Raw genomic sequence first — 26,124 nt, 5'->3', positions numbered from 1 at the left:
TTTGCCCCCACTAAATTCTGTTTATTTACCACATCATTATCCTTGTGGCTTTCAAGCCCCTGCATTTCACTGCAACTATGTAGCTCCAATTTTACTTTCAAAGTGTTTACTTCTATCTTTATTCTGCCAGTGAAGCCTGCCCACGCAGTTTCATATTGTGCCTCTATGCCTACTTGCTTTCATGCTGACCTTTATGCATAGAAATTTTTTCAGTATTCCACTGTTTTATATAATATTTTACTCTGCATTGAGATCACTGAGTTTTGAGCTTAGCAAAACAAATATTCATCAGGTAACATGGTATTACACTTCCACCATTTGCTCAAAGGATAAAGCTTATTTGTAAGACTCCCAGGAAATCTTCTTTTACTTGTTCTAGGCATCTTTTTGAAGTATAAATTCTTTAAAAAACCCCCAACCCATGTATGCTTTGTATCATTCCAAAAGCACCCATAACTATTGCATTGGATTACCTAAAAGTACAAACTGTTTTGTCACAGCTAAAGCTATCCAAGCAAATAGCCAGGATGCAGCACAGCAAGGACGCGCAGTCCCACGTACGCTCTGCACGTCAAGGTACAAATAGCCAGGGTTTAAGTAAATTAATTATGGTACAAGTCCTGGTAAACTGTCCTTCCTGGGAGTGCCAATAAACTTGCTGGCATCTAAAGTATGTACTTCACAGGCTGACCTTTTCAGCACATTATTTATTTTTCAGGTGTGGATTCTCAATCTCACTTTAAATTGTGCTAATGTAATTGAAATCTGAGTCCTGCTGTTACAAATAGGCACCAGCTGAGAACTCTCTCAATACACAAAGTGAACTGCTAATTTCCACATTCTGGATTCAAACCCCTGACCAAATGACTCAGGGTAGCATAATTCTGCAGTGACAATTCCTTAAGTCATACTCACAATTTACAACCTAGTTTTGAAACTGAGTAGTTATCCCAATAGTAACCATCCAGATGAAATCTGACAAGTAGTTATTTTGATAATAATTTCATTAACCTTTTGAAATAAGAAAAAACATTTAGAAAAGGAAAAATACCTACCCACAGATTGTTTTCATAGTAGAAAGCATCTAGGAGCTTGACAATATTAGGATGATCACAGGATGCCAAAATGTCAATCTCCACCATGTAATCTTCAAGTTCTTCTTCTGATTTAGTATCTATCACCTTTGCAGCAGCCAGAACTTTCGTTTCTTTGTTCTGAGCCTGTAAAAGAAAAGTCATAGCAAATATATACATGAATTTCAGCAGAAAACTGGCACCAGCAAAAAACCCCCACAAATAAAGCAACTCTCTTGACAGTTCTGTACAATTTTCCTGCCTTAAGTTTCCTCCTCTACAAGACGAGAACACCTGCATATTAAAGAGGAGATATAATCTAGTAGAAAAAAAGGTTTAATAACTTTTCTCAAGGCCAAGAAACAACGAAAGACAAGAACGTAAAAATATTTCATTCCCACCACATTCCTTAAACCACCGTCAATAGCTCAGGATAATTGCTGCCTTACTAAGATGATGTTTTGTGCTGCTCCATCTATTAACACATGCCAAAGAGTACAAAGGAGCTGTGCCCTTCTGACTCTCCCCACGTTGTGGCAGCACCGCTGCTCCCAAAGCCATGCCGAGAGCCAGATCCTCCCCAGGGAAGCAGCAGGGGCTGTGTGCAGGCTCCCAGCTTCAAGAGCTGCCCAGCCATCATTGGCTCGTCTGGGCACTTTGCCCCCTTTGCTCCAGCAGCCCGGGAGGGCTCCCACAGATGGCACTGAGGTGGGGCACTGCCAACGCTGCCAGCCCCGCTTCACCGCTCACCCGCACACCGGGGACCCGCTGCTGCAGCGACATGGACAGCTACAAGTCAAACAAGCCAAGGCTTTGGGTACCCAAGGAAAAGAAAAGGCATTTCTGCTGTGCATTTAAATATTCCTTGGCTTTTTTCAAACATAAGAAATTACAGACAGGTCCGGTGACTTATTTCAATAGCAAAACATTCCAGAAACCAGGAAATGCTACTTTTTAACAGAACGCCGCTGAAACCTAATCACAAAAAATATACACACTCTCTAATAATTCTCTCATAAGTTATGTTTGAAGGAATGTTCAGTTCCAAGCTGCAGCAAGCTTTAAACGAGAAAGTGTATTTTTCTCAAACCATCATCAAGACACTATTTTGTCAAGTAGCGACATTTCCAGTGGTTATCTCTGAATAAAGGAAGTGCAGGACTGAAGTCTACTTCACCCATTGTACGTGAAGAGTGTGAAGCAAAGTCTGACATTTATTCCACTGAGTTTTTGACTTTGAAATTAAACTAAATGGCAAGGAAGGACGCAGTCTCTCTCCAAAGCAGCAAAAGACAAGGACCTACAAGGGGAATTCCAACTTCTGATGTGAAAAGCATCACAAGGCAGTTCATCCTGTCTCTGCTGATGTGGATTGTGCATGGCCCCAAACCTATTTGGGGTAATCCCAGGACAGGACACAGCAAAAATCCCAAAACCTGAACTGTGCCACCTGATGACTTTATACCAGTATCAGATAAAAAATGTTATCAGACAGCGAGTAAGAATACTTAAGAATAATTTTGAAGGTCTAAATATTATTACTTGCACAGCTATAAATAATTCTCTCAATGTGGCAAAAGATAATAAAATATTTAAAGACAAACATTTATATTAACATTCAGTAAAACAGCAGCAACAGCTAAACACACTTATAAAGCTTAGTCCCAGCTGATTCATCTCATGTTGAGGGTAAAGGTTTTCCATTACATTTCTTTTTATCTCAATATTCTTTCCAAAACAAAAACCAACCAAATCTTCCCAACCTCAATATTTGCCCTCCCATGTTTAACAACAAAGATAAGGAATCTGTATAACATCATTTGAAAACCAACTACTGAGAAGTTTTCCAACACACATTCTAATAATAAAAAGGAAAAGGTCTGCTTAGTAACGCAAACAACATTTGTTTTGGTTTCATGCTTTGTAGCAAGAATGAAAGACCAACCTTCCTATCTTAGAGCTGCACTGTAAATTAAACACAAAAAGTGAAACAGATGTCTGACCACAACAGAATTAGACTTGGCAGCTTTACATGTGCAGAAAAATGGTTTTTAAAGCACCTTTCTAAAGAACTCTGATTTTAACTGTAAATGTACTTCTCTGAAGCATGCATGGCCACACACTCTTCACTGCACCCTAACAGGTACTTTAAAAAATAAACCTGAAATTAACTTTTACATGAATTTGCTTACAAACTCTATAATGGCAATAATATTTTGTTTAAATAAAACCATCTACATCAGGTAACAGATGGTACTGCTTCCAGAACTCACCTTTGAGCAAGAAAGGCATTGCTAATTTAGTGTGAATGATTACATGCTCAGGAGTTTGCTGCATTTACAGCATACATTGTTTTCTTCTACTGACAGAACACTTTGTACTTTGATTTTCCCAGATCCTTTTGCATAAAGTAACTAGAAATTTGCTCTGAGTAAGCTTCTATGATTTCCTCCTTGTGGCAGCTCTATTAAAACACCTCATTACCAACCATGAATTATTATAGAGACAGTGTGGTTATCTTTATGAGCATCTTAACAACTATAAACAAAACAAATGTTTGCCTCTGTTGCGACTTAAAATAGCAAAATTTTTTAGGTCTAGATCCAGACTTTTTTTCACAGCTCTTAACAGAAAAAAACCTTTAGAAATAGCAGATTTCCACTGGGTATTTCTGAGGATTGATGAAACATTTTAAGTATACATCAAATTACACCTGAAAAAAAATTATGTCTTTTAAACTTCTTTTTGAATAAGGCATTAGTCATCTCCACCCCACAACGCACTCTATAAAAAATACCCATCTATTTGACTTACTGTAAGTAACGTGCTCTTTTGAACTGTGTAGGAAAGGATTTTACTGTCCGTGCACAAGATTTATGAATCGCTTTACTGTGCAGTGAAAAAAAAACCTCTTTGGATTAGGACGAACCAAAAACACTTGCAACTTCATGTGGGCATGTTTGTTTTTTCTAAACTTTGGCTGAAGTCTTTTTTTTCCCACAAAATATTCTCTAAAGGTCAGAGCCAGAGCAAAAGTGTCTGTAGACACAGTCTTGATTTGCACGTGGAAATTCTGCATTTGGGTATACCAACACTCAGAGTCAACCTGCCATTTATATTACAGGACATATTTTGAAAGGGCAGAACTCCTGAGTAGCTGCAGCCCAGCAGTTGCTTTCTATATTTTAGCTCTCATACTAATGCAATTTATTCCAAGTGCTCTGCTTAAATACACTTGTTTCTGTGTCTATGATTAAGTGACTTAAACCTCAGTCCTATGCTAAGAAATCCAAACTGGCGTTTTCAATGGTTATGTGCAGACAAGGAAGAAAGGGCTAGAAGAATTCATTAACAAAATTTGATCTTTTCAAAAGATACATACATAATAGATGAAAACCAAATCGGAATAACTCATTCCCTCAAGATCTGACTAAAGGAAGATGACATGGATATTACTGACTGTCACATGCAACAACACAAATATTGCAACCCTTTCAGTAAAACTCATATTTGGATTATATATTGAAGGTTACTACAGCAAGCATTTTAACATAAGGTGAGAGAATGCACAAGGAAATAATGTTACATTAGCTGTACATTACAGCATGGTTCCTGCAATGGATGGCACAGTGGCATCAGCTGTCAATGCACAAAAAAACCTTAATTCTAAGTTAATTACTTTGATAAAGATGGATTGCAGGCTTGCATAGAATAAACCATCTTAAAAATTACAACTCGCAAATGAATTCCTCTGAACCCACGTCCCTTACACTGGAATGGCAACGTACATCTAATGCACAAAAGCGTTGCAGAAATCTGAAAACATCTCAAGAAAGAAGAATAACCATTCCACACAAAAGCAGGGCCTACAAGTATGTGAAATTAGTGACTCTCCCTACCAATGCTGGATTTTTGCAGGGTACCATATAACTAAATGTAAGTTCTAGAGGCAGAAGCTTTGTGAAGAGACTGACAGCAGAATATTGAAAGGTAGTTTACTCTCCGGGCAGTAGGCCAAGAAGTTGCATATTCCCAGCCCTGGACAGCAGGGAGAGCAGAGCTACTGCTCCAGAGTAATAGGATTACAGCTCAGAGATAACACATAGCCTTTCATCTTCTGATGACCAATATGAAGTTTCAGCCTTGCTGGTGGGGAGCTGCTTCAGTTTCCTCTTGCCAGCAAACGCTTCCTTCCCAACCGTGCATCGCCTCTGCAACGCAGCTTTAAAAATTAAACAATATTTACAACTGAAAAAATCGTTAAGCACATCCTTCACCTCTTGTTCAACCAGCCAGGAACAGAGCTGAGACATGAGACAGAAACTTGTTCATCACCTTTCCTCCCGATGCCTGATGTCTTGTGAGATGTTACATAACCCCACTGCATGTTTTGCAGGCAGCAAAACAAATCAATTAAGAAGCTTTTCCTTTCTGACTCATCCTTCTCAACCAAACTGTATGGTCATAACCATGGATCATCAAAAAGGGGAAAAATACACACATCCCTATTCAGCAAAATATGGTTTTCCCACATTAAAAAGTTCCACTTTTGTGTAAAATTGGGACTGTCAGATCTAGCTCCACATAAATTTGCTGCCAGTGCCTGGGTTATCAGTACTGAAAAGCTTGTACAACACATAGCCAGGAGCTGTTTCTCTGAGCTACCGCAAAGCAGAGATTTCAATCTTTCTTAGAATATATGAATTAAGGAAAAAAAATTGCTCTCCTTTTAAATTTTAGCAGCTCTATCAAATACAAATATAAGTAGTAGTGTGGCCTACTGAAACAACTACAGGACTTTTGCTTTTTCTAAGTTTCCTGTACCATACTCACAACTGTCCTGTACATTTTGAAACTAAAATATCCCACTTGATTGACCAGTATGAACTGTTCAAACTGCTTTTCAAAAACATGGAAAGCTGTACTTTACCAGTGAATTTTAGAAGTCTACCTTAGTCAGATAAAAGGAAGCATTAATTCTAACACTAAATGTTAAAAAATGTAATTAAAAGTATTAGTTTGAATTCATGAGCAAGTAGGTACTCTTGCAATATTAAACCACAATTTTAACAATAACTTGGAAATTTGGCCAATGAAGAAGACAGGAACCTCCACAAATTTTTGGAAATTAAGATGAGTCAGTCATTTCAAAGAAGTTGGTTTTTTGCAAAAACCTTCACCGCATGATGTTTGAAAACTCAGTAGTAATAAATTTTTAAAAAGGAGATATTTTCAATTTTTCGTTCAAATGTAGATATGGTTGGCCCAAGGAATTAAAAACCTGCTAATTTCAGTTATACTTGCTGCAACTTGTTGAAATGACGGTTACAGAAGACCTATTCAGAAGATAATGAAAGGACAGTATCTCCCAAAGAAGATGATACACCCTTGAACTACAGCTGATCAGCCAAACATTTTCCCAGCCTGCACAATGTATCACAGCTACCCTACTATACAGTTTCTTCTACTTAAAACGAAGTTAATTCAATTCAGTTTCCCTGTTTATTGCCAGGGGAGGGGAAAAAAAAAAAAAAAAGAAACAGAAGTAAAGATAAAAGTGCCTCTATTTCCCACAAGCAAATGCTATTCCTATGAAAGTGGAGGCCAGGGTTCAACCCTGCCTGCTGAAGCATCTTTATGATCCTGTGGTCTGGTGCTGCCTTTGTGGCTACGCTCGTTTGGGAGCTGTTTCCATGACAACTTCACTCTTTTAACATTATCCTTGTACTTCGTACTTACTGTGGCTCCTCTGCTTCCTCCACAGTTGGTTTCTGAGGATTCCACGAGTTATTTTTGGGAGTGGTATGAAATATAATTTTCATATTTAACCTCATGTTTCCCGCTAAGTATTCTCATTAATTCTGTGGTATTTTGTGTACTAGCTAAGCAGAGTTCCCATGCTGATTGCACATGCTTTGTGCCACTGAAGTTAGAAAGAAGGAATACTTCTAATGTTCATCTTTAAAAAGTACATGAGCTGAACTGGCAAATATGTGCAAAATAACTGAAACAAACCTTTAGAGAAAACTTAACAGAGGAGAAGATAACAGATTTCAGCATAATTCTTATTTAAGCAAATACATTTAAAACACAGAGTAAAAAATAAGGAAAAAATGCTAAAATACTGGCAAGAAGAAAACAGCTATGCTGTTCTATAATAACACATCTTATTTTCCCATCTCTTGCTGTATGATGGCTTTCATAAAAGCAACAGGGAAAAATCAGCTGACAAAACTGGGAAAACATTTGTAACTAAAGCATTAGGTGGGATCAGAGGTGTATGTGCAAAGGAGTGGTATTTTTTCCCTAAATTCAGTTACAATAACTGTACACCCTACTTGCTAAAGCAGAATTAAAACACACAATACTGCATTACAATCAACTCCTCAACTTGAGAAGGGGGAGGTGTGACAAATTGAGATTTATCCCCACCGTGCTAAGCTGCTTTGCTAGTATCTTTCCCCTGCAGAGGACACTAACAGTTGCTGGCAGAGGTTCTCAGTTTTATCCAGCAGCAATGTCAGCCCCAAACTAACTTAAAACCTCCCAGGAAGACTGTAACACAGTGGATCTTCTTGGATTACACACATCCTACAGTTATTTATTTGGTTTTATGTCATTTACAAAAAAAACAAAAAAAACATAATGCTTAATGCTTACTAATTTATTTTAGTGACTACAGCTCAAAATTCAGTCTATTCCAATAATAAACACGCTTTTATTCCAAATGGCATAATTAGGAGTGTTTCCAAGAAACAATGTTATCAAGAAATAATTTTTAATCAAACCATAATTACTAACTTCAGCTGTTCACTAGAATTAAGACGAACAACAAGTCAGAGTTGAAGCTGTGTACAGACTGTTGTTTTATCGGAAAATTATCCCACTGCCAGCTTGAGAATTTTATGATTTGCTTTTGGTAATTCTAGGATTTGTCTGAACACAGAACTTAAAAAACCTCCAAGTGCTTCACCTGGGAAGTTTTTGTTATAATCTTGCTTGTTAATCACTTAACATCTGTAACGAGCTTTAGTTCACTGGAGCTCAGTCAGAGCCAGCATTACTCCTGCTAACCCCTTTTCCCAGGGAGATATTTGGAGCTGTAAAAACTCACTCTGGAGCCTTCTACAGACACACACCACTGAGTCTTTTGGCTTCATGTAGCACCAAGTCATTTTGTTTACTCACACTTCGCAGACTAGTGTACATCCACAGATGTAGACCTAGCAGACTCCTTTATTTCTTTTTTTAATAGAGTGGCTCAGTCAACCCACAATTCCTCGGAGTTAAGTTACAAAACAAAATTGGGATCTGCTTTGTCCAGAGCTTTTTAGCCAGATCAGATGCAAGATGGCTACAGCTGTTTGCTGACCCAGCACAGCCATTCACTATGACAAAACAAGGAAAAAGCAGTGCATCTGACTTGAGCATGGAAAATTCTGTCCTTCTTAACTGGATATCAACAAGTCAACAAAAGAATAAAGAAAGAAAAATGACAACTTCTTTGGGCTTTAAGAACCCTTCAACAAAGGCCTTCTGACATGTTACTAGGGAAACTACATAGTCAGAGAAATGCAATGTGGCACAGTCATTAAGTTACAAAAACCTGCTGTCAAAAAAGTAAAAAATATTATTAAAAACTCTGCATTTCATATAGCAGAAAGAAGGCATTAGAAGACCTGCACTGAGACTATTTTATGCATTCATTGCAGAAGATGATGACCTATAACAGATGCAACTTAACAGTCATTTATAGCGTAAACATCTTACTAGCTCAAATATATGGCCAATTTGAGAAAAGGTTCTGTATAATTTGATACTGCAACGTGAGCCATATTCAAATTTCACAATCAGCACAGCTAAACAGCCAGAGGGGAAAGATTAAATTAAACAAGATGAATGAAGCATCATCACCCCTTTTCATTCTTTGCCCTCCTAAAATGAACAATGCAGAATACTTCATATGTTTTCAGGGAAAAATATAAACTATATAGGCAGTTTAAGATTTGGTGTTTTATGAAGAAATACAGTTATAGCAGAGGGAAAGGAAATGAGACAATACATGAATACCACACTGAAACTGGCAACAGCTCTTGCAAAACTTGCAAAATCAAAGCATATATTCTGTTGCTTCATGCATACTACTCTAGTCTGTTAAAATGAAACTTCCTCTATTTTGAAGGAGTAAAAGAAAGAAGTAGAGTAGCTTTAGAAGGTTTTAACTAAAAAAGCCATACATCATCCTTCACTTTTAAGTAAAATTGTTACAGAAACTGATTCATATTCTATTTATGGTACTGATGTATTTTTTAAATAAAGTTTAGAACTCTGGAAGGCAGTCTTTGGTTCCTCACATACACACCTCTAGGGCAATCTAACAGAAACCAACTGCAAAGACAGCAACAACAAACAGTTGATGAAACAGTTAAGCTGGTGTCATTCACACTGTAACATAAACAAGTTATTTTTGAGTCAATTCTACCATAATAAACTTTATTAATTATAAAATTCACTTTGCTGGTATATGCTATTTAATGCTAATACAGTCTATGACTTGCCAGTAGTTTCTCTTGTGTTGTAAATCCTGAGCCTAAAGTTACACAGCACCTCACAAACACAAAATGAAATTCCAAAAGGTGCCTCACACAGTTTAGATGAGCTGGCTTCCTTTGTACTGTAACTACAATATCTCAAGAGATGAGAAAGAGCCTTCTCAATAAACATTTGGTATTCCTTGACAACTGGCTATTCAAGAACCACAAAAGCAGCATCCTGGGTTCTGTAAATGAACTTCATTCATATTCAACACAGTAGTGGAATATGCTGCTTTCTGATGCTGCCTTTAACTGTTTGGTTTGCTGGGTTTTTTTTTAATTGTTGAATTTAAACAACTAACCAATTATAAAAATTGACTACTCTGAGAAACTATATGAATGCAAATCCTATTACTTATCAGCAGATTTCAAAGGAAATTTTAATTTAGAAGCACGCTGCTGATGGTATTTTTCAAATTCTCATGTTTTATGCACTTGCTGTTTGACATTTTACTGATTAGTATAATTTGTTCAGAATTTACCTAAAATGCTACTGATAAACACAGATGGCCGTGGAAATAATTGCATTACTTGATAAAATTATTTTTTAAAAATCCAGATAAACAAATCAAGACAAAATCCTTCATGTCTTTGAAAAGCTCAATGCACAAGATATGCAAAGGAAAACCTACTGCTTTACTGAGACATTTCCAACTACCAAACTTTTATCAATATATGGTTTTCACATAACACTGGAACATTGTTCTTCCTCTGACAGAACTGTTGAGAGTCACGGTAACATTTAACAGTTAAGCACACAAGATGTACAGGAGGAAGCACAGTTCTTGCCTCATAACAGGGTGGCAATGTTACTTTTCATGGGATTATGGAAACTTTATTTTGCCCATGTCGCCAAGAAGTGATGTTGCACGGCTCTTAGGAGGAGGTCTTGTTAAGGGAAAACTACCTCATCTCTTTATTCTTCTCCCCCTCGCTCTCATGTTTATTTTTTTAATTTATTATTAGGCTGAAAGCTTTTTGAAGCAGAGGACTATCATTTGTTGTATATTTGTACAGTGAGAGGGAAGGAAGAATTCCATTCCATTTAGAAAATTATCAAAGCCACTTCTTGCTTCAAAACACCCTACTCACTCTGAAATTCAATTCAGTTTCTGTACTGTCCTCATAAGAGGTAGATTTAGTGCCAAATAAGAAGTCTTATAAAATTTTCAATCTTTCCTAGCAGTCATTGAGCACACTTTAAGCAGAAAAAAGAATCACCACCTGAACTAAAACTGGGATCACAGGCTTATAGTTAATTCGCAGGTAAAAACATGCCTCCATAACAAAATGCACCTAGCATGGATATCAGTGGTGCTAAGGGGCACAACCACTGGCTGATAAAACCACCACCAGCATTGCCCACAAGTACCTTTTTATTAGTGGCTGCTAACAGCAAAAAGCTCCTACAACAGGAAGAAGTCTATTTTTCCTTTTGTCCTGACAAAAAGCATTCATCTGACATACCACAACAACTCCAGGATATTAATATGCCACCCTTTCAGAGCTGTTGAAGCCAACGCTGACGCTGTCCTGTCAATTTTCCCTTGCATTAGAGCAGAGTCACTTGTCTGGCCCTCTCGTGAGCTCTCGGGGCAGCCAAGAAGATTACACGGACAATCAGCTTCTGCGTGGCTTAGTTCCTCGAACCAGATCAACACGGGGCTGGCAAGCACCAGGCTGTCACAGGGGAGGATGTGGGAAGGACAATACGCTGCCAGAACCCTGCCTGCATCGACCTGCACCGTCAGAAACTGCCCTGGAGAAGAGCCATGGTGAGACCTTGACACTCATTTCAATGTCACTCCTGTCCCTAGAAAACACATGACTTTGGACAGCAATGCGTTGTCGGCTGTTTCACTCAGTAAATATCACAGTTCCACGCTGTTTCAGTGCTTCTCAGGGATTCAGAATAACCTTCTTCATATCGCACTGGCTAAAAGTGATGTCGGGCCACTAAAGGCCACGAATTTGCAACAGCATCAATAAACACTGAAACAAACACCACAAACAGCAGAGGAAACAAGTCTGTACATGAGCTCCTTTTTACATTTCACTTTCAGGTGCCAAGGCCAGTGTGTGGATTTTTTGTTTGTTTTTATTCAAATGCAACATGCAAAATCAACAACCAGCTTACTGGGGTAGGTAAGCTTGCCGGAACACCTGTATTTGCTACCAAGAGCCAGTTTGAAATTCGTGCCACAGCCAAGAGCAAAGGACACATTGCCAGGTACCCCAGCTATCCCTGTCAATAGGAAACACTTGTCAGTATTGCTTAAATGATGATTTTTAAGCTTTCATGGCTTTCCTTCCCAGAGAGATGAAAAATAACAGACAGGTTATTTTTAAATTTGGTTAGTTTAAAATCTCCACCAATAGCAAAAACTAGTTGGAAAGAGTAAAAAAGCTTGGGTTAACTCTGAGAGAATCCATTTCTCCACATTACTGGGATGACTTGAGTTTGTTTTAGGGATAATTCCTGTTCAGACTATTCTGACTATATTCCCCCACAATGATCACAGCATGCTGTACCTGCACAGACCTGAGCTTCTGACCCTTGACTATCCAGCAATAAAAACCAGAACTGTTTGCCTGAATGGTGAACTGGAAAACTTGTGGCATCCACAGAAGTTAAGCCAGTAAGAGAATAAGAAGAACAATCAAAATTATTAAAGGGTCAAGCAGTTGTCTTTTAATAAGCAGACTAACAAGGTTGGGCCGCTTCAATTCAAACAGGAAAAGCTGAAGGTGGGGCAGGAACATGACTGAACTTTACAAAATAAAAAAGGCAGCATATGAATTGAATAAATCCTGATTGAGACAATAGTTGTGAAGGAGATGAGGGTTGACTGTAACATTTTAATTTTTGCTGAGGCACTCAACATTTCTCCATTAAGGTTTTATTGTCTTTTGATTACAAAGGTATTAACTCTTTTCCTGGAAAAATACTAATTAGAAATACAAGTGAAAAGTTTTCTTCTGTAATGCACAACCCAGGCATGCTAGAGAGAAACCTCAGTGTAAAAAGTCTTGCCAAGTTATTACACTATCATTGACAAAGTTACAGTAACTTTCCTCACAACACTTTCGGAATCACAGCTATGACTAAACAACTTCAAGAGACAAAACCCAGCTCCTTAAAGTCCTCAGATCTAAAATGCCATTCCAAGAGATAAGAAGAAAACAAAGGGACAGTCTTCTCCCAACTCATTACTAAATTAGATGGATTAAAACCCAATTCTGCCTTAGGAGGGGATCCACCATTGCTTCCATACCAAGTAAACCAGTTGTGATCTAGGCACAATTTCAGTTTGGAGGTAATGGTTCCCCCACAAAACACTTCACTTTCTCTTCACCCACTCCTTTTGAATAACTGCATTATTGAAACCTCAGAAAAATTCTTCCTGAAAATAATAAAGTTTCTTTATTCACGATGGCATCCTTTGTTTTCATATTTTCTGAAACAACAAACTTTCAGTATGGACACTTGAAGGTAACAGTTCCCCATAGTAACAAGAGATTTAGTAAATTTTAAACACTGATCAATCGATTTGACTGTTGCAGTATGGTCTTACTTTTTCACTTCTTGCTGTTCTTCTCCACAGAAAATTAAGTAAAATTTGAAAATTATATCATAGAATACCATGCCTCAGGTAGTCAGAATATTCTTAAAGCTACATTTTGTGTGGAACTTGATTCAAGCATGAGTCTAGGTTTGAGCAATTTCTTGCTCTAGGCTATAGGCAATCTAGAAAATGGCGAAAAAATACAAATATGCAAGGTAGAGAGGAAATACTTTGTGTCTCAGCTTCCAAATCACCATTCATGCTTACCTGCCTTACATTAACCTCTCCACATACACACACGCAATCTCACAAAATACTGAAAGATCCAGTCTTAATCCAAAATAGTTTAAAAAAAAAAAAAAAAAAAAAAGAAAGAAAGAAAGAAAAAGGGTGACTCTCTAACTTCAATATTGTAACTTGCTTTTACATACATTGAGAATTCCTTCAAGAAACACTATATCCTCCTAAAACCAAATACGGTAGTTTAAACAGGTGAATTAAATATTAAAAGAATCTTACATTGCCATTTTATTGCATTTTTTTTTTCTTTAGGTAAATCTTTTACTGCATATACTTCAGTTGGTTTGTGTCGTGAATGTAGAGCATATTCAACAGAAAATCTGAAATGTCAGTGGAAAATTAACATTTCCAGTAAACCCTTAATTTTCTGTTGAAGCATGAATACCATTACAAAGTGGTTTGAGGTAGCCTACTAACTTTTATTGAATATTACTTGGATAATTTTTATTGCCTGACATCCTTCAAACATATTCCACATGTACTGGGTCTTCTTTAGCTCTAAAAAAAATTTTTTCCCACTTCTGAGTGGAGAAACTCTGTTTCCACATGACGTATTTGAGATATAGCTGAGACTTAACATTTCTTTCTTTCAAGCATTACATACCGTAACCATGTTATAAAGGCATTAAATATGAACTAGGGGAGGTATTTTATATGGCTTTGGAGAAAAATTATAAAACATCAGATTTTTTTACTCTACTATTAGATCAATCTGCTTTCTGTGCTATTAATTCAGTCTGCTTTGTTTTCTAACTGCAAATTCCATGGCTTTTCCACCACTAAACATAGAAAACTGGAACAATCTAAACAGTATCAAAAGAAAAGATAGCACAAGCATTGTAGTTGAGTAATTTGGCAGCTACTGTAAAATAAGACAATAGCCAAAAGAGGTGAGACACTATGAATTTGTCAACTCTGTGTATAATCTGAATATAATTAAAGGTTATTGGGGAAGCACAAAGAAGCTAACACTGAAAAAGTATTTATAAATGACACATCAGCCACCAGGGTCTCAAAGAATGCATTTAAAATCTCAAATCAGTGAGTTTAATTACAGACTCCTCTTGAACACAGACGCAACTGTCATTGAAGGAAAATGATGTTTACAATCTTAGGAGATTCTCAAAATATGGGTCATGGCCCATGAAACATGGAATTCATAACTGCATGCAATTTAAACAATGACAAAATAATTGGGATATTTGCAAATACAAATCAAAGAAATTATTTCCAATATATTGTTTACAGGGTGGTCAAAACTGGAATTTGAGTCATTACCAAAAGAAACTTTTCAACTATTGCTCTGCAACACTAGCACATATTACTACTTGGAGGATTGTATTTCTGTAGGACTCTGCCAAGGATTAAAGGTTTAACCATGTTGTCTACAAAACAGTTAACAAACCCCAAAAAACAACACCCCTCCACCCAAAACCCATAGCAGAATTATTTAATTAAATGGACTGAATGTGACATAAGAGAGAATTATTTCACCAAGTCAGAACAGCTTAAAGAATCTTCATTCTGCAATCTTATTTGACTTGAAACAGTCACATTCAGCTTATGCCTGAAATCTGAAGGTTTACTTTCCAGACAAGAAACCACAGTCCATATAGTTACACAAACACAATATATCAGATGATATGAGGGGAAAAAAAAAAAACACCAACAAAACCCAAAAGATAACTTAATAAACATGAACAAAATCAAATCATTATTTCCTATTTACTTAAACAGTTTACTTTACTATGCTCACACCTTGGAAAAGATGACTGCCTTACCAAGAACTGATCATAAGCATTCTATAATTATCCTCCACAAACTTGGCTGCAGTTTTAGTTCCAAATGCAACAGACAATACATTACTCATAAGATAAGTATTGTGATGCTGATTTCAAGCCAAGTGATGCAAATATGTCCAAAAAGTGAGAGACACGTGCTATGCTCCTTTCAAATATTTCTTTGCTACAGACAAAGAGGAAAAGTAAGTAACAAGCAGCATTTCAGTTAAGAAAGTTATCTCAGTCTACAATTTACAGATGACTTTCTGGCACTACCATTTCCTCAGAAAACTTAGCTGGAGTGACAATAGGTGTGAAGAGCTCTGTAAAGCTTTCCCCTTGACAGATTTCACAGAGTTTAAAACAGTATCTTTATCTGGTATCTTCTAATCAGGCTAAAACTGCAATAGTGTGAAAATAAAGATAACATTGTAGGGCGAGTCACCAAGGTGATCAGCAGGATCACAATCGTTTGCCATCCGTGAACTGTGATCCATCTTTCTTGAACATTCACAGCAGCCCAAACATACTCAGGCTACTTTTACAGAGATTACTGTTCATAGCAAGCTTTATTTAAAGTTTTAGTCCTATTTTATTTAGACTAACTATTTAAAATGTCATATTGGCACCACATACATTACTCTCCTGAGAGTAAATCAACTCTCATATCTCCTCTATCTACTAATGCCTCAATGGCTAAACAAAGCAACATAGCACTTAAGAGAATATTATTAATTCAGATCTCCTGAGGGCAACTGCACCATTTTACTGCTCCAGTTTAATGAGAGGTCAACTTACACAGTCAATTATGAATGAAAATAAATTAGAAGAAAACATATTTGGTATAGCAAACAATTTTAATCAAAATTGCCAAGAGTTCTGCACCACTGATTTGTTCTTCTGTACTGAACTTCAATTTAGAACATTTTCACCCGTTATTTCTTTCCAGGTCTGGGCTCATTGGCAGTCACACATGAAACTTGTTTGTGAAACACCGTGTTTGACTGGAAACTTTCAAATATTACTTTATCTTCCAACTAGTACCAAACATGTAAGACTTCAGACAAACTCAAGCAACATCCTTCCATGGGGAACTATATAATTCATAAAGGAAATGTCTGTGAAGTTTCACCAGCTCTACCAAATTTTTCTAAAGAATTAGTGGAACTAATGATACCACATAAATAAAAAGATAAAGAGTGGAAAAAACAAAGCCTATCTGTGCTTCAAGTGTAGATATTAAGTAAGTGGTCAAAATCTGTTCCTGGGTTCCTAAGTTACAGATGTTAAAGATATCCACCCTAGGAAGCAGCATGATACATTACTATCATCTGGCTAACTTCAAGCTGAAATACCCAACTGCAGGAATTTAGAACAATGTGCTGTAAGACCAAAGAAATTAGAGTATAAATTCTCCTTGCCCTGTCTTAAATTTGTTTATATGTCAGACTAATTAATGCATTTTCTAGGATTAGAAAATAAGTTATTATGTTCATGGTTCTCAAAAAAATACTGCTAAGCAGCTAGCAGCAGTCAGTTCATATTTACACATTAAAAGGAATTAAGAACACATAATCATTAAATTATATAAGTCTTATTAAATATATAACTCTTATTAAATCACTGCTTAAAAATTCTATTTGTTTCTATCTGATGTAGAAGACATTGAGGCAAAACCAAGCTGTCCTGTAAGTCATATAGGAACAGTATAGATAAGATGATTTCAAATACAGATACAAAAGCTTAACTTAAATGAAGCAACTCCATTGGATCCTTGGTCTTGAAGAAACACTGCTGTCAAAAGTCCACTATGACTAGCCAGAGATGAGCTGGTACTGGTCACTACTGCCAATAGAAGTAAATATGAACACTTAACATAGCTATAATTTTCAGAAGATAATGCAATTGGGTAATGCTGTTCACTAAGTTTATAGTTACCAGCTTGCACAAAATTTCTTCTCTGAACCTAAGGAAAAAAACTGTTTGTTTGTTTTTTTAACCAAGCACCAGTTAATTGCTCAGAGCTGGAAAACTTGCACTAGTAACTTCAGATGAAGTTTTCATTTCATTTTCTGAACTCTTAGAGACTTTTGCATACACAATGCTTCCAACATCTTAGATTTAGCGTTATGAATGAGATACTATAAAGGGGCAGAACACTCCAGTTCAAACAAAGAAGTGTGAATGAAATTCAAAGCTAGACAAATCCAAAGGATTCCCTAATAATAATTAAGATATATATACACTATATACTATCTCTATATACACATACTATATAGAGATACTCTGTCGTATATTGTATAGTGTCACATATGTTTTACCTCCATAGAATCTGTTCCTACAGAAGACTTAAAATTAGTACACTTGTGCAGATGGCACCCATAATAATCGTCATTAATTTCTTGGAGGAGTATCCTCTAGTAAAGGGCTCAGAGATGACAACTAGACACTATGAAAATGCCTTTCTGCAATGTAAGACCTCTATATGAGTGTACAAGGTTCTTACTGCCAAAAGAGGCTGGCAAATTTTACTGAAATATAGGCCCATGACTTTATTTAAGGTTAACTGAGGAAAATATCTGCATTTTCATTAATGATGTTTATCCGTAGCAAGAAAGAGCCACAGATCACATCAGGCATTTAAAAGGTCTGTTTTCAAATCATCTGAACATTTTCTTCTGGGAATTCAGAAAGTAGTTTAAAGTTGATGAAAGTCATTAACACGCTGATCTACCTTAAAGCAATGTTTATAATGTGCCCAGAATTGCGATTTGACACAACAGGGTACAAGAACACACAATACAGCAACATGATATAATAATGTAATTCCTTTCTAAAGCAAATTGATTATAATTACAATAAGTGCCCATGATTTTTCAGAGCACTTAACCTGATCAAATCAAGAGCAGTTTCAAACTGTTCATTTTTTTTTTGTTTTAGGGGTTTTCTGTGTCTGCCAAATTTCAAAGTTGAAATCAGTCTCCAGTGCTAATATTATGCATCTCCAGTGTCTGTCACAACTCTAAAAGTCCACTAATAATGCAAATAATCCACGAAAAGCACAGAAAAGAGACTGGGAAAAAATCTATCATCAGGAAACTCGAAATTCTCTTCAAGGGCCATCACCTGACACTGAAGTATAGCAAGGATCTATGGATTGTAAAAGGACAGAAAATCACACCATTATTCATTAGCCAAGAGCAAAAAGAAAACAGCCTAAAAGTGGCCTCCTTGAGGAGCCTGAAAGGGGCCAGAATAAAAAGTCCTGCATGGCTATAAACGTTAGCCATCAGTAATCTGCAATTATAGAGCTCCTCTGATCACAAGAGGCTTGCAACAGCAGTTGAAACAGTATTTCTAAACATTACTTGGAAGTCTGTGAATACAAATGTATGAATTGTCAGAACTCAAAAAGTCTCAGAATGCTCCAACTAACAGCTTCAAAGGGAATAAGCTCTTCTAGAAATTCGGCTGAGGTATTTAAAAAAAAAAAAAAAAGGAAGCAAGATCCTTGTACTTGATTGCAAAGGGGAGTAGATCACAAGTTTTCAATGCCCTTAAGAGTTCTGTACACAAAATTAATTATCAATGGACAGCATTTTTAAGTAAATAATTTAATCAGTGAGGCTTCCCAGTACTGTCAGAATCATTTAGAGTTGTTTTTGAGTTTTTATTTAAATGTTTGACACTTTATTCAGAAGATCAGTTACACAACTAAACCAACTACTCCTCTATGGGAAATCATAGCATGTAACCAATCTAACCTACTTTTTTAGAAATTCAAAGTATACAAAAACTTAATTATATGGCAATTCCATTTTAACATACATCTGCCAAAATGCTGTCACACACAAATTCAAAGATCTTAAACAAAGGCAAATGTACTTTTGGCAAATGTAACTGACACTAGAGTAATGGGGGGGGGGGGTGGGGGGTTGGCAAATAAAACAAAATCCATTAGACAAAATGAAAACCCCAACCCCCACACTTCCATTACCTAAAGACAAAGTCTGCAAGCATTCTTGAGAGCTTTGTCCTGGCTTATAGCTTTGAATTCAAAATTTGAGAAGGAATTGAATGTCCACTCCTGCAGCATCTCATTTGAGGTGTATGTCCTTGAAAGAGCAACATAACACACCTTTCCTGCTTTCCACACTGTTTCTTGGGAAGCATGCTCAGGTGCAGGAACACAAGTGCAGTTTGTGTGTAAGCCTCCTTCTCAAACTAGATGGAAACAAAAAGAATGCTGACGAACACATGCAGTAACCCATTTCTTCTTTTTAAATGGGATTTTTTTCCCCAGGAATACCACCTGTTATTTCTCATAAGAGCCAACTTCAACAACTTGACCAGAGTAACCACATGTGTAATTTTGTCTGTGATCAATTTCAACAGCGAACTCTGTCATTTCAGTCAGAAGTAAATCTCCAAGTGAAAAACTACATCCAAGTGGAAAACATTCTCCTGTTTGGGTACGGAGTACACTAAAATGCAAATTTTACCAGCTGCCTTGCTCAGACACCTTCCTGAACTACTATTGCTAATACAAACATGCCTACAGATGAAGTGAGAGGAGGTTTGAGGATGGGAGGGGAAGTGCACGTGGGGGAGAACACATTTAGCGTTATATCTGAGGCATATATTCAGAAAATGGGAATCAGAACTCCACTATGAAGCGCAAATTAAAACTTTAATACTCTGTAAGCACAGTTAGAGATGCTATGTTTTTGTGGTGAGTAGGCTTTATGCTAAAGCAACTTCAGACATATTCCCAGGCATTAAAAGAAAAAAAACAACCCTCCAAAACTCTACTCTTCAAAAATGACATGAGAATCACCATCTAGACTGTGTATTACATCAACATCTAAATAAACTAGATGCTCTTAATATAGAACATTGACACAAATTCCTTGGGTGAAATGACCTCACCTAACATTCTGAACTTACTGCAGCACTTCTGCTCAAATTTACAAACAGGTGATATCACCACAGTACAATAAAACCTATAATAATTTCTACCAAAAATAGAACAAGTTTCATGAGTACCCAGATTTTATAAACTCTCAACTGCAGTACTCTAAATATAAATGTTTCTTGACCGAATTAGTTCTCAGAAACACTGTAAATGCCATCCTCCCATGCTATTTATTAGTCTTCAGAACCTGCTCCTTAGCTTCAATTCATGACAGTTCCCAATTCTCTTATGCTTATCCATCAGGATGTTTTTTCTATGCTATCCATAAACCAAAGATGCAGAAATAACACCCTTTTTGGAAGAACCAATGTAGCTGAAGATTTGCCTGAAAGCTAAAGTCTTGTCTAACACTAGCAGGGTTGTATCTATGCCATTGTAGTCTACTCGGCTTGATAAACTCTAGATAAGCATCCTTAAAAACCCTACTTGTACTAGTACACTTAAAGATTTAAAGAACAAACAACTGAGAGAAGTTAGGAGATCCAACACATGAATTCCGCCACACAGGGAAAGCCAAGAGAACACAGCTATTTAATCCAACTCCACATGGAACAAGATGGGAGAATGCCCATTACAGCGACGACAGCCTGGCTCTGCACACTACACGTGAAGCACATAAGTCAGTTTTACTGCTCATAGGATTTTTCCATACAGGAAAAAAAAAAAAAAAGTATGAACTTCGGACCTAAGAAAATGCAGTCTTTGTAAAATTAGGAGCCATACTGAACACGAGTCCCACAAAAAACCCCCAAACACAGAGAAGCGAGCAATCCAGCAGCGGGCAGGGTGGAGCAGAAGGCGGGACAATGACCTAATAGGTCTTTTCTATCTTTAGTTTCACGAGGCTCCGTGGCCAAGAGGCGCCGGGATCCCCCTCTCTGTCTCCGGCCGCGTCCCCCCGCAGCGCCCCGGCCAAGTTCTCCCGAACTGGGCGCTGCCAGCAGGAATCCCGAGGCGAGGGAGCCGGCAGACAGGGAGCCCGCGGCAGCGCTGGAGGCAGAAGCAACGCTCCCAGTCATTTCTCAGCTATGAGCAACACAAGCGACCCGCGCTGCCCGCCCTTACCTTGAACACTTTACCGAAAGCACCATCGCCCAGCTCTCCTATGATTTCCCAGAACTCTTCAGGGTTCAAATCCCTCTTGACGTGCTCGTATTGTTTCTTCTTCTTCTCGCCGCCCAGCTTGAAGATCTTACGAAAGTTGAAGAAGGACATTTTGGCCGCAGCCGAGGGACGGGGCGGGCGGCGGTGCCCCCTCAGCCCGCCGGGACCAGCTGGCGCGGGCGGCGATGCCGGGCGCGATTCCCACGCGGAGACCAAAGTCTTGGCGTGGCCCGGGAAGCGCCGTCACCGCCGGGCGCTGCGGGGAGACAACACCCCGCGCTGCCCCGTTCCGGGCCGGGCTCGGCTCTGCTCTCCCCGACGGGCTCGGCGCTCCCTACTCGGCCGGGCCGGTCACCATCGCGGCAGCAACAAGTGCCGGGCTCCCTCCTCGGGACGGGCGGCGGCGGAGCCGGAGGAGGGGTCACGGCTCCGCTGGGAGGGGGCAGCTGCTGCGCGCCGGGCTCCGGGGAGCGGTCACGTCCCGCCTCGCAGGACGGGGCGGATGCAGAGAAGGGCGGAGGCTGCCCCGCTCCGGGCTCCCGGCCGGTGTCCTCGCGGAGCGGCGTCCCGGGGTGGCACAGCGGCGGAAAACGACGGCTTCGCTGCCGGCCTCTCTCCCGCTCGCTCGCTCGCTCCCTCGCCCTGTCGCGGAACGGGGCCCGGGCGGCTCCGCTTCCTGCGGGGCGGCACCGGCGGCACCTCCGCCCCCTCCGCTCTCGCTCCCGCCCGCCGCCGGCGCGTGCGCTCCGCTCTCCCGCCCCTCTTCCCGCGCTCCCGGAACCGCCTCGCGCCCCTCCCGCCGCTCCGCCGCCGGCGCACGCGCAGCAGCGCGCGCCCCCGCAGCTCCCCCGTTTCCCCCGCGCGTGCGCACGCGCCGCACCGGCAGCACGCGCGCGACCCTCCCTCGCCAACGGCTCCGGCCCGGCACGGGCGGGGGGAAGAGGCGGGGCTTGCCCTGCCCACGTGATGCGGCCGCGGCGGCCCCGGCCAATAGGAGCGCGCGGGGGCTCCGGGCGGGTAAGTCGGTGTCGGGCTCAAGATGGAGGGGGCGACCCCCCACCCTCCTCCGTGCCTCAGAGCAGGACGGCAGCGCTGGCGTGGGGATGGAATGCTTCACCCTCCCTCCCTTCCGCCCTCTCTCTGTCCTGTTTCTCTTTCGTGCTCGGCGTGCCGTTACGGGAGGGCCCTGTGGCGGAGGGACCCTTTTTCCTCTGAATCTGAAGGACACCCCGCGCTTCTGTCCCGCGCAGGAAGGGTGTCCCCAGCCCTGTGGCAGAGGGTGATGCTCCCTAGGCGGGGGACAGCTTCCCCTCAGCGCTGCCTGGGTGCCCTGAGTCCCCAGTCCCGCCGCGGGAGCCGAGGGGCTCCCTGTGTGTCAGCAGCCCTGTGTGGGCTGGTGGTGCCTCCTGGGAGGGCTTGGACGTGGAGCTCTGAGGAAAGTGCCGATAGCTAAAGACGACGTTGGAAGACTCTCTTTGTGCGCGGTCCGGTGCTGTCCTCAGACCTGCTGCTGGTTTATCTTCTGTCATTACAGGGTATGACATTCTCGTGCTGCCCGTTCGGTACCTTCGTTATCTTAATTAATCACTAGGACAGGCCTGAGTTTCCTTATCTCACAACCTTCTCTTCCCACAAGTGATTCCTTCCTCACCCTGAAGTATAATTGCATTTTAATAGTTGTGTTGTGTACATGCCACCAAATGTGGGGCGTTTCCTCACTTGAAAGTCAGAGGCGTTCCCGTTGCCTGGATTGGGGGCAATTAGCAGACCTGGAGACAGAGTTTGGGCTGTGACGGGCAGGAGGTCGGTCCAGCAGCAGTTGAGCCGGTGCTGAGACCTCAGAGACATCTGACGGTGAGACAAACACCCAGGGAAAATCGTGTAATGCCCTATCCTCGTATGAACCTGAGTGCCTGCAATTGCCATTAACTTAAGCTGCGTGATGAGCTTCTATAGATCAAGCCTCTTGATGTGCATCATTCCCCAGACCATTTTATTAATGTGTCAATAGTTTGCTATGTAAGGAGGGTAGTCCCTGTGTAAATTCAGTAATAATAATGAGGCATTGACATGCCCCTGACACAAAGCGTTTATGAATCGAACAACAGTGTTCTGTCATGAGTCAATTTCTTTAAACTTTATAAAACCCGTTTCACGGCTAGTCCCACCCTATGAATAGAGAGCCTTTCAAGTACTGTTGCTAAAATGATTTGTTGGAATAATCAGTGTTTGTTTTTCAAAAATGATACTGGGCTTTATGGGTTCCTTGTACTGGCAGCTTGGCCACAAAAGGTAAAACTGTTAAGGAGGTTGTTAAAACCATGACTGCTTATGTGTGTGAGGGCAAAACCAAGAAACAACTGCAACCCAAAGGAGCTGTTTTCTCTTCTGAGATCTGGCTGGCTGGCTCCACCTATTAATTTCATATACAAGCTTCATTCAGATAGTTTGAATTAAATACAATAATAGAGTGTTAACAGCAGCAATTTAGCTTCTGATATTTTAATTTTTAAAGTTCAATTCCTTTTTCCTCTATTTTTTTTGCCCCTTGAGGTGGGATGATTTATTTGGATATTAAAATACAATGATGACTTAAATAATAATTTTGTTAATATTTGTAATTTAATATTTTGATTTTAACTTGCTTTCTGTTGGCTAGAAAGTGCTTTCGGACTAATTTCTGTGGTTTTATTTAAACTGGCTGGTTGATAGAGGATGAGGGAAAAAAGGAATCAAAAAGCCATAGCACGAATTCCTGTTATTTAGGCAGGATTGTCTTTTTCTTTAGCCTCAGGGTTAAACGGGGGCGGGGAGTGTTTATGTGTGAATGTTAGAGTTTGTAATAACGGGAGAAATGCAAAACTAAAAGAAAATTTCATTAAGTTGAATGTGAACGAGAGAAGTTGAGCTGGCAGTTCCGAGCTGGGATGGCAGGGCCTGGTTCTGCCTCAGCTCTGTTGATAAAGGTTGTGCTGTGCACAGTTCACACACAGCATCTCTGTCGTGTGTCAGTTTGTGACAAAAGAGCTCAGAGCAGAACGTTTGTGCCACCCTACCAATGACTGAATGCTGGCAGGTGCTGCATGTGTGTTGTTTTAGACTTGTATAAACAGAGTCTTCCTGTTCCAGGGAGCTTTTAATTCATAGAACATTGAGAATATAAGGTGGAAGTCTGGCACAAGAAAGGAACAATTAATCTAGCGATAAGGCTTTGCTTTCAACTTTTTCATTCTTACTCTTGAACAAGTAATTCAAGATAAATCCAGGATATATGAAGAATAAAAGTGTATCTCTGTCTTATTTTTTCCCTTATTCTTTCACTCTGGAGTTACGGCTTGCCACTCAATCCTGAAAATAAACTTTATAAGATGAAGGTTAAGTGCTGGTAGCTAATTCTTCCCAATTTGCTGTGACTTCCTGGTTTGGAGGAGGCTGTATGAAGACTTGATTTTGTGTGTGTGTGTTTTTTGTTCCTGATAGCAGTAGTTCTTAGCAACTGTAAATGTTTCCAGATGGTAAGGATAAAAAGGTAAAAGTGAATTATATTAAAATTTCTCCTTTAGGAATTTAAAGCAATGCTTTTTGAAAATTCATTGCTTCCTTTAAATGTCAGAGGAAGATGTTAAAGTAAAGATGTTAAAGATCTATCTTGATTGTGCATCAAATATACTGGCTTAAAATAGCTGTAAACTCTTCATGACAATCTTTTTCATCTCTTTGTGAATTAGAAGTCTCCTTTATACTTTCTGCTGCTTGATATCACCATCCTTTTTCATTGACTCAATCACTTACACTTGCTACTGTTTCTAACTCCCTAATCTTTAAGTTGTTTCTTTAAAACTGCTCCAGTTTCTCTTAATTGAAAGTAAACACTTCAGAAATTTAATTTGAAATGTGTTCTTCACAGCATATATTGCCCTTTTACTGCAGTCCTACATTCTGTCTTCAGTTCCTTCAAAATATTTAACAATATATTTTTATATAATCTTGACTTTCTGTCCACCCACGCTTTCACTGATCTCTGAAATTCTTTCTGGTGATTGAGCTCATTGAACTGCTGTAAGGTCACAGGTGGCTTGTTTGTGGTTAAATCTGAAGTGTAATTCTTGTTTCATCCATCTTAATCTGTCTGTCACCTTTGGCACTCAGCACTGTCCTGTTTTCTTTAATCGATGTACCCTGTGTTTTTATTGATAGTTTCCAGTTATCCAGTTGCGGCATTTTTTCATAGGCTCTGCCATTTCTCCTCTGATCTGTCCCCAGAGTTAATGTTCTGTGCTGAATCAGGCTTATTTCAGTTTTAAACACCAATGTAGTTAACCCAGTGTAGGAGGATGATCACTGTCCTGGTTCTGTGGCCACACTGTTTCTGATAACGGCCAGGATGTCACTGGCCTTCCTGGCTACCTGGGCAACTCCTGGCTCATGGTAAACTGTTGTTGACCAATGTCCCTGGGCTCTTTTCCTCTGGCCCACTTTGCAGCCGCTCTGTCCCAGCCTGTAGCCCTGCATGGGGCCGTTGTGACCCAAGAGCAGGACCTGGCCCTTCCCCTCAGTGAGCTGCACACCGCTGCCCTCAGCTCATTGATCCAGCCTGCCCAGATCCTCTGCAGAGCCTTCCTGGGCTCCTGCCCAGCTTAGTGTTGTTTGTGAACTTTCTGAGGGTGCCCTCGATCCTCCCATGCAGGTCATTGATGCAGATGTTAAGCAGGACTGTACCCAGCTCTGGTC

General features: G+C 39.7%; 2 protein-coding genes across 8 annotated transcripts in view; one reads left to right on the top strand and one right to left on the bottom strand.

Annotated features, from left to right (window-relative positions):
- Positions 1-21,996, bottom strand: part of SLK (STE20 like kinase) — a 49,560-nt gene extending 27,564 nt beyond the window's left edge. For 2 of the 5 annotated variants that reach the window (XM_040072095.2, XM_058421667.1), the window contains exons 1-2: positions 21,355-21,994; positions 1,056-1,220 (exon numbers count right to left, since the gene is read on the bottom strand). In XM_040072095.2, coding sequence (XP_039928029.1) covers positions 1,056-1,220; positions 21,355-21,504 — 315 coding nt within the window. In that variant the 5' untranslated portion in view covers positions 21,505-21,994. Of the gene's footprint in view, positions 1-1,055; positions 1,221-21,354 lie in introns of all 5 variants that reach the window. The other 3 variants (XM_040072094.2, XM_040072093.2, XM_040072096.2) reach the window with 3 other exon arrangements.
- Positions 21,997-22,304: 308 nt separating this feature from the next.
- The window catches only part of STN1 (STN1 subunit of CST complex), a 41,074-nt gene continuing 37,254 nt past the window's right edge, over positions 22,305-26,124 (top strand). For 2 of the 3 annotated variants that reach the window (XM_040071979.2, XM_040071976.2), the window contains exon 1: positions 22,462-22,928. The gene's annotated coding sequence lies outside the window, so the exon portion shown is untranslated. Of the gene's footprint in view, positions 22,411-22,461; positions 22,929-26,124 lie in introns of those variants that run through there. The other variant, XM_040071978.1, reaches the window with a different exon arrangement.

The sequence above is a fragment of the Hirundo rustica genome, chromosome 8, assembly GCF_015227805.2.
Source record: "Hirundo rustica isolate bHirRus1 chromosome 8, bHirRus1.pri.v3, whole genome shotgun sequence".
NCBI lineage: Eukaryota > Metazoa > Chordata > Aves > Passeriformes > Hirundinidae > Hirundo > Hirundo rustica.
This window is presented reverse-complemented; position numbering and strand designations above follow the sequence as displayed.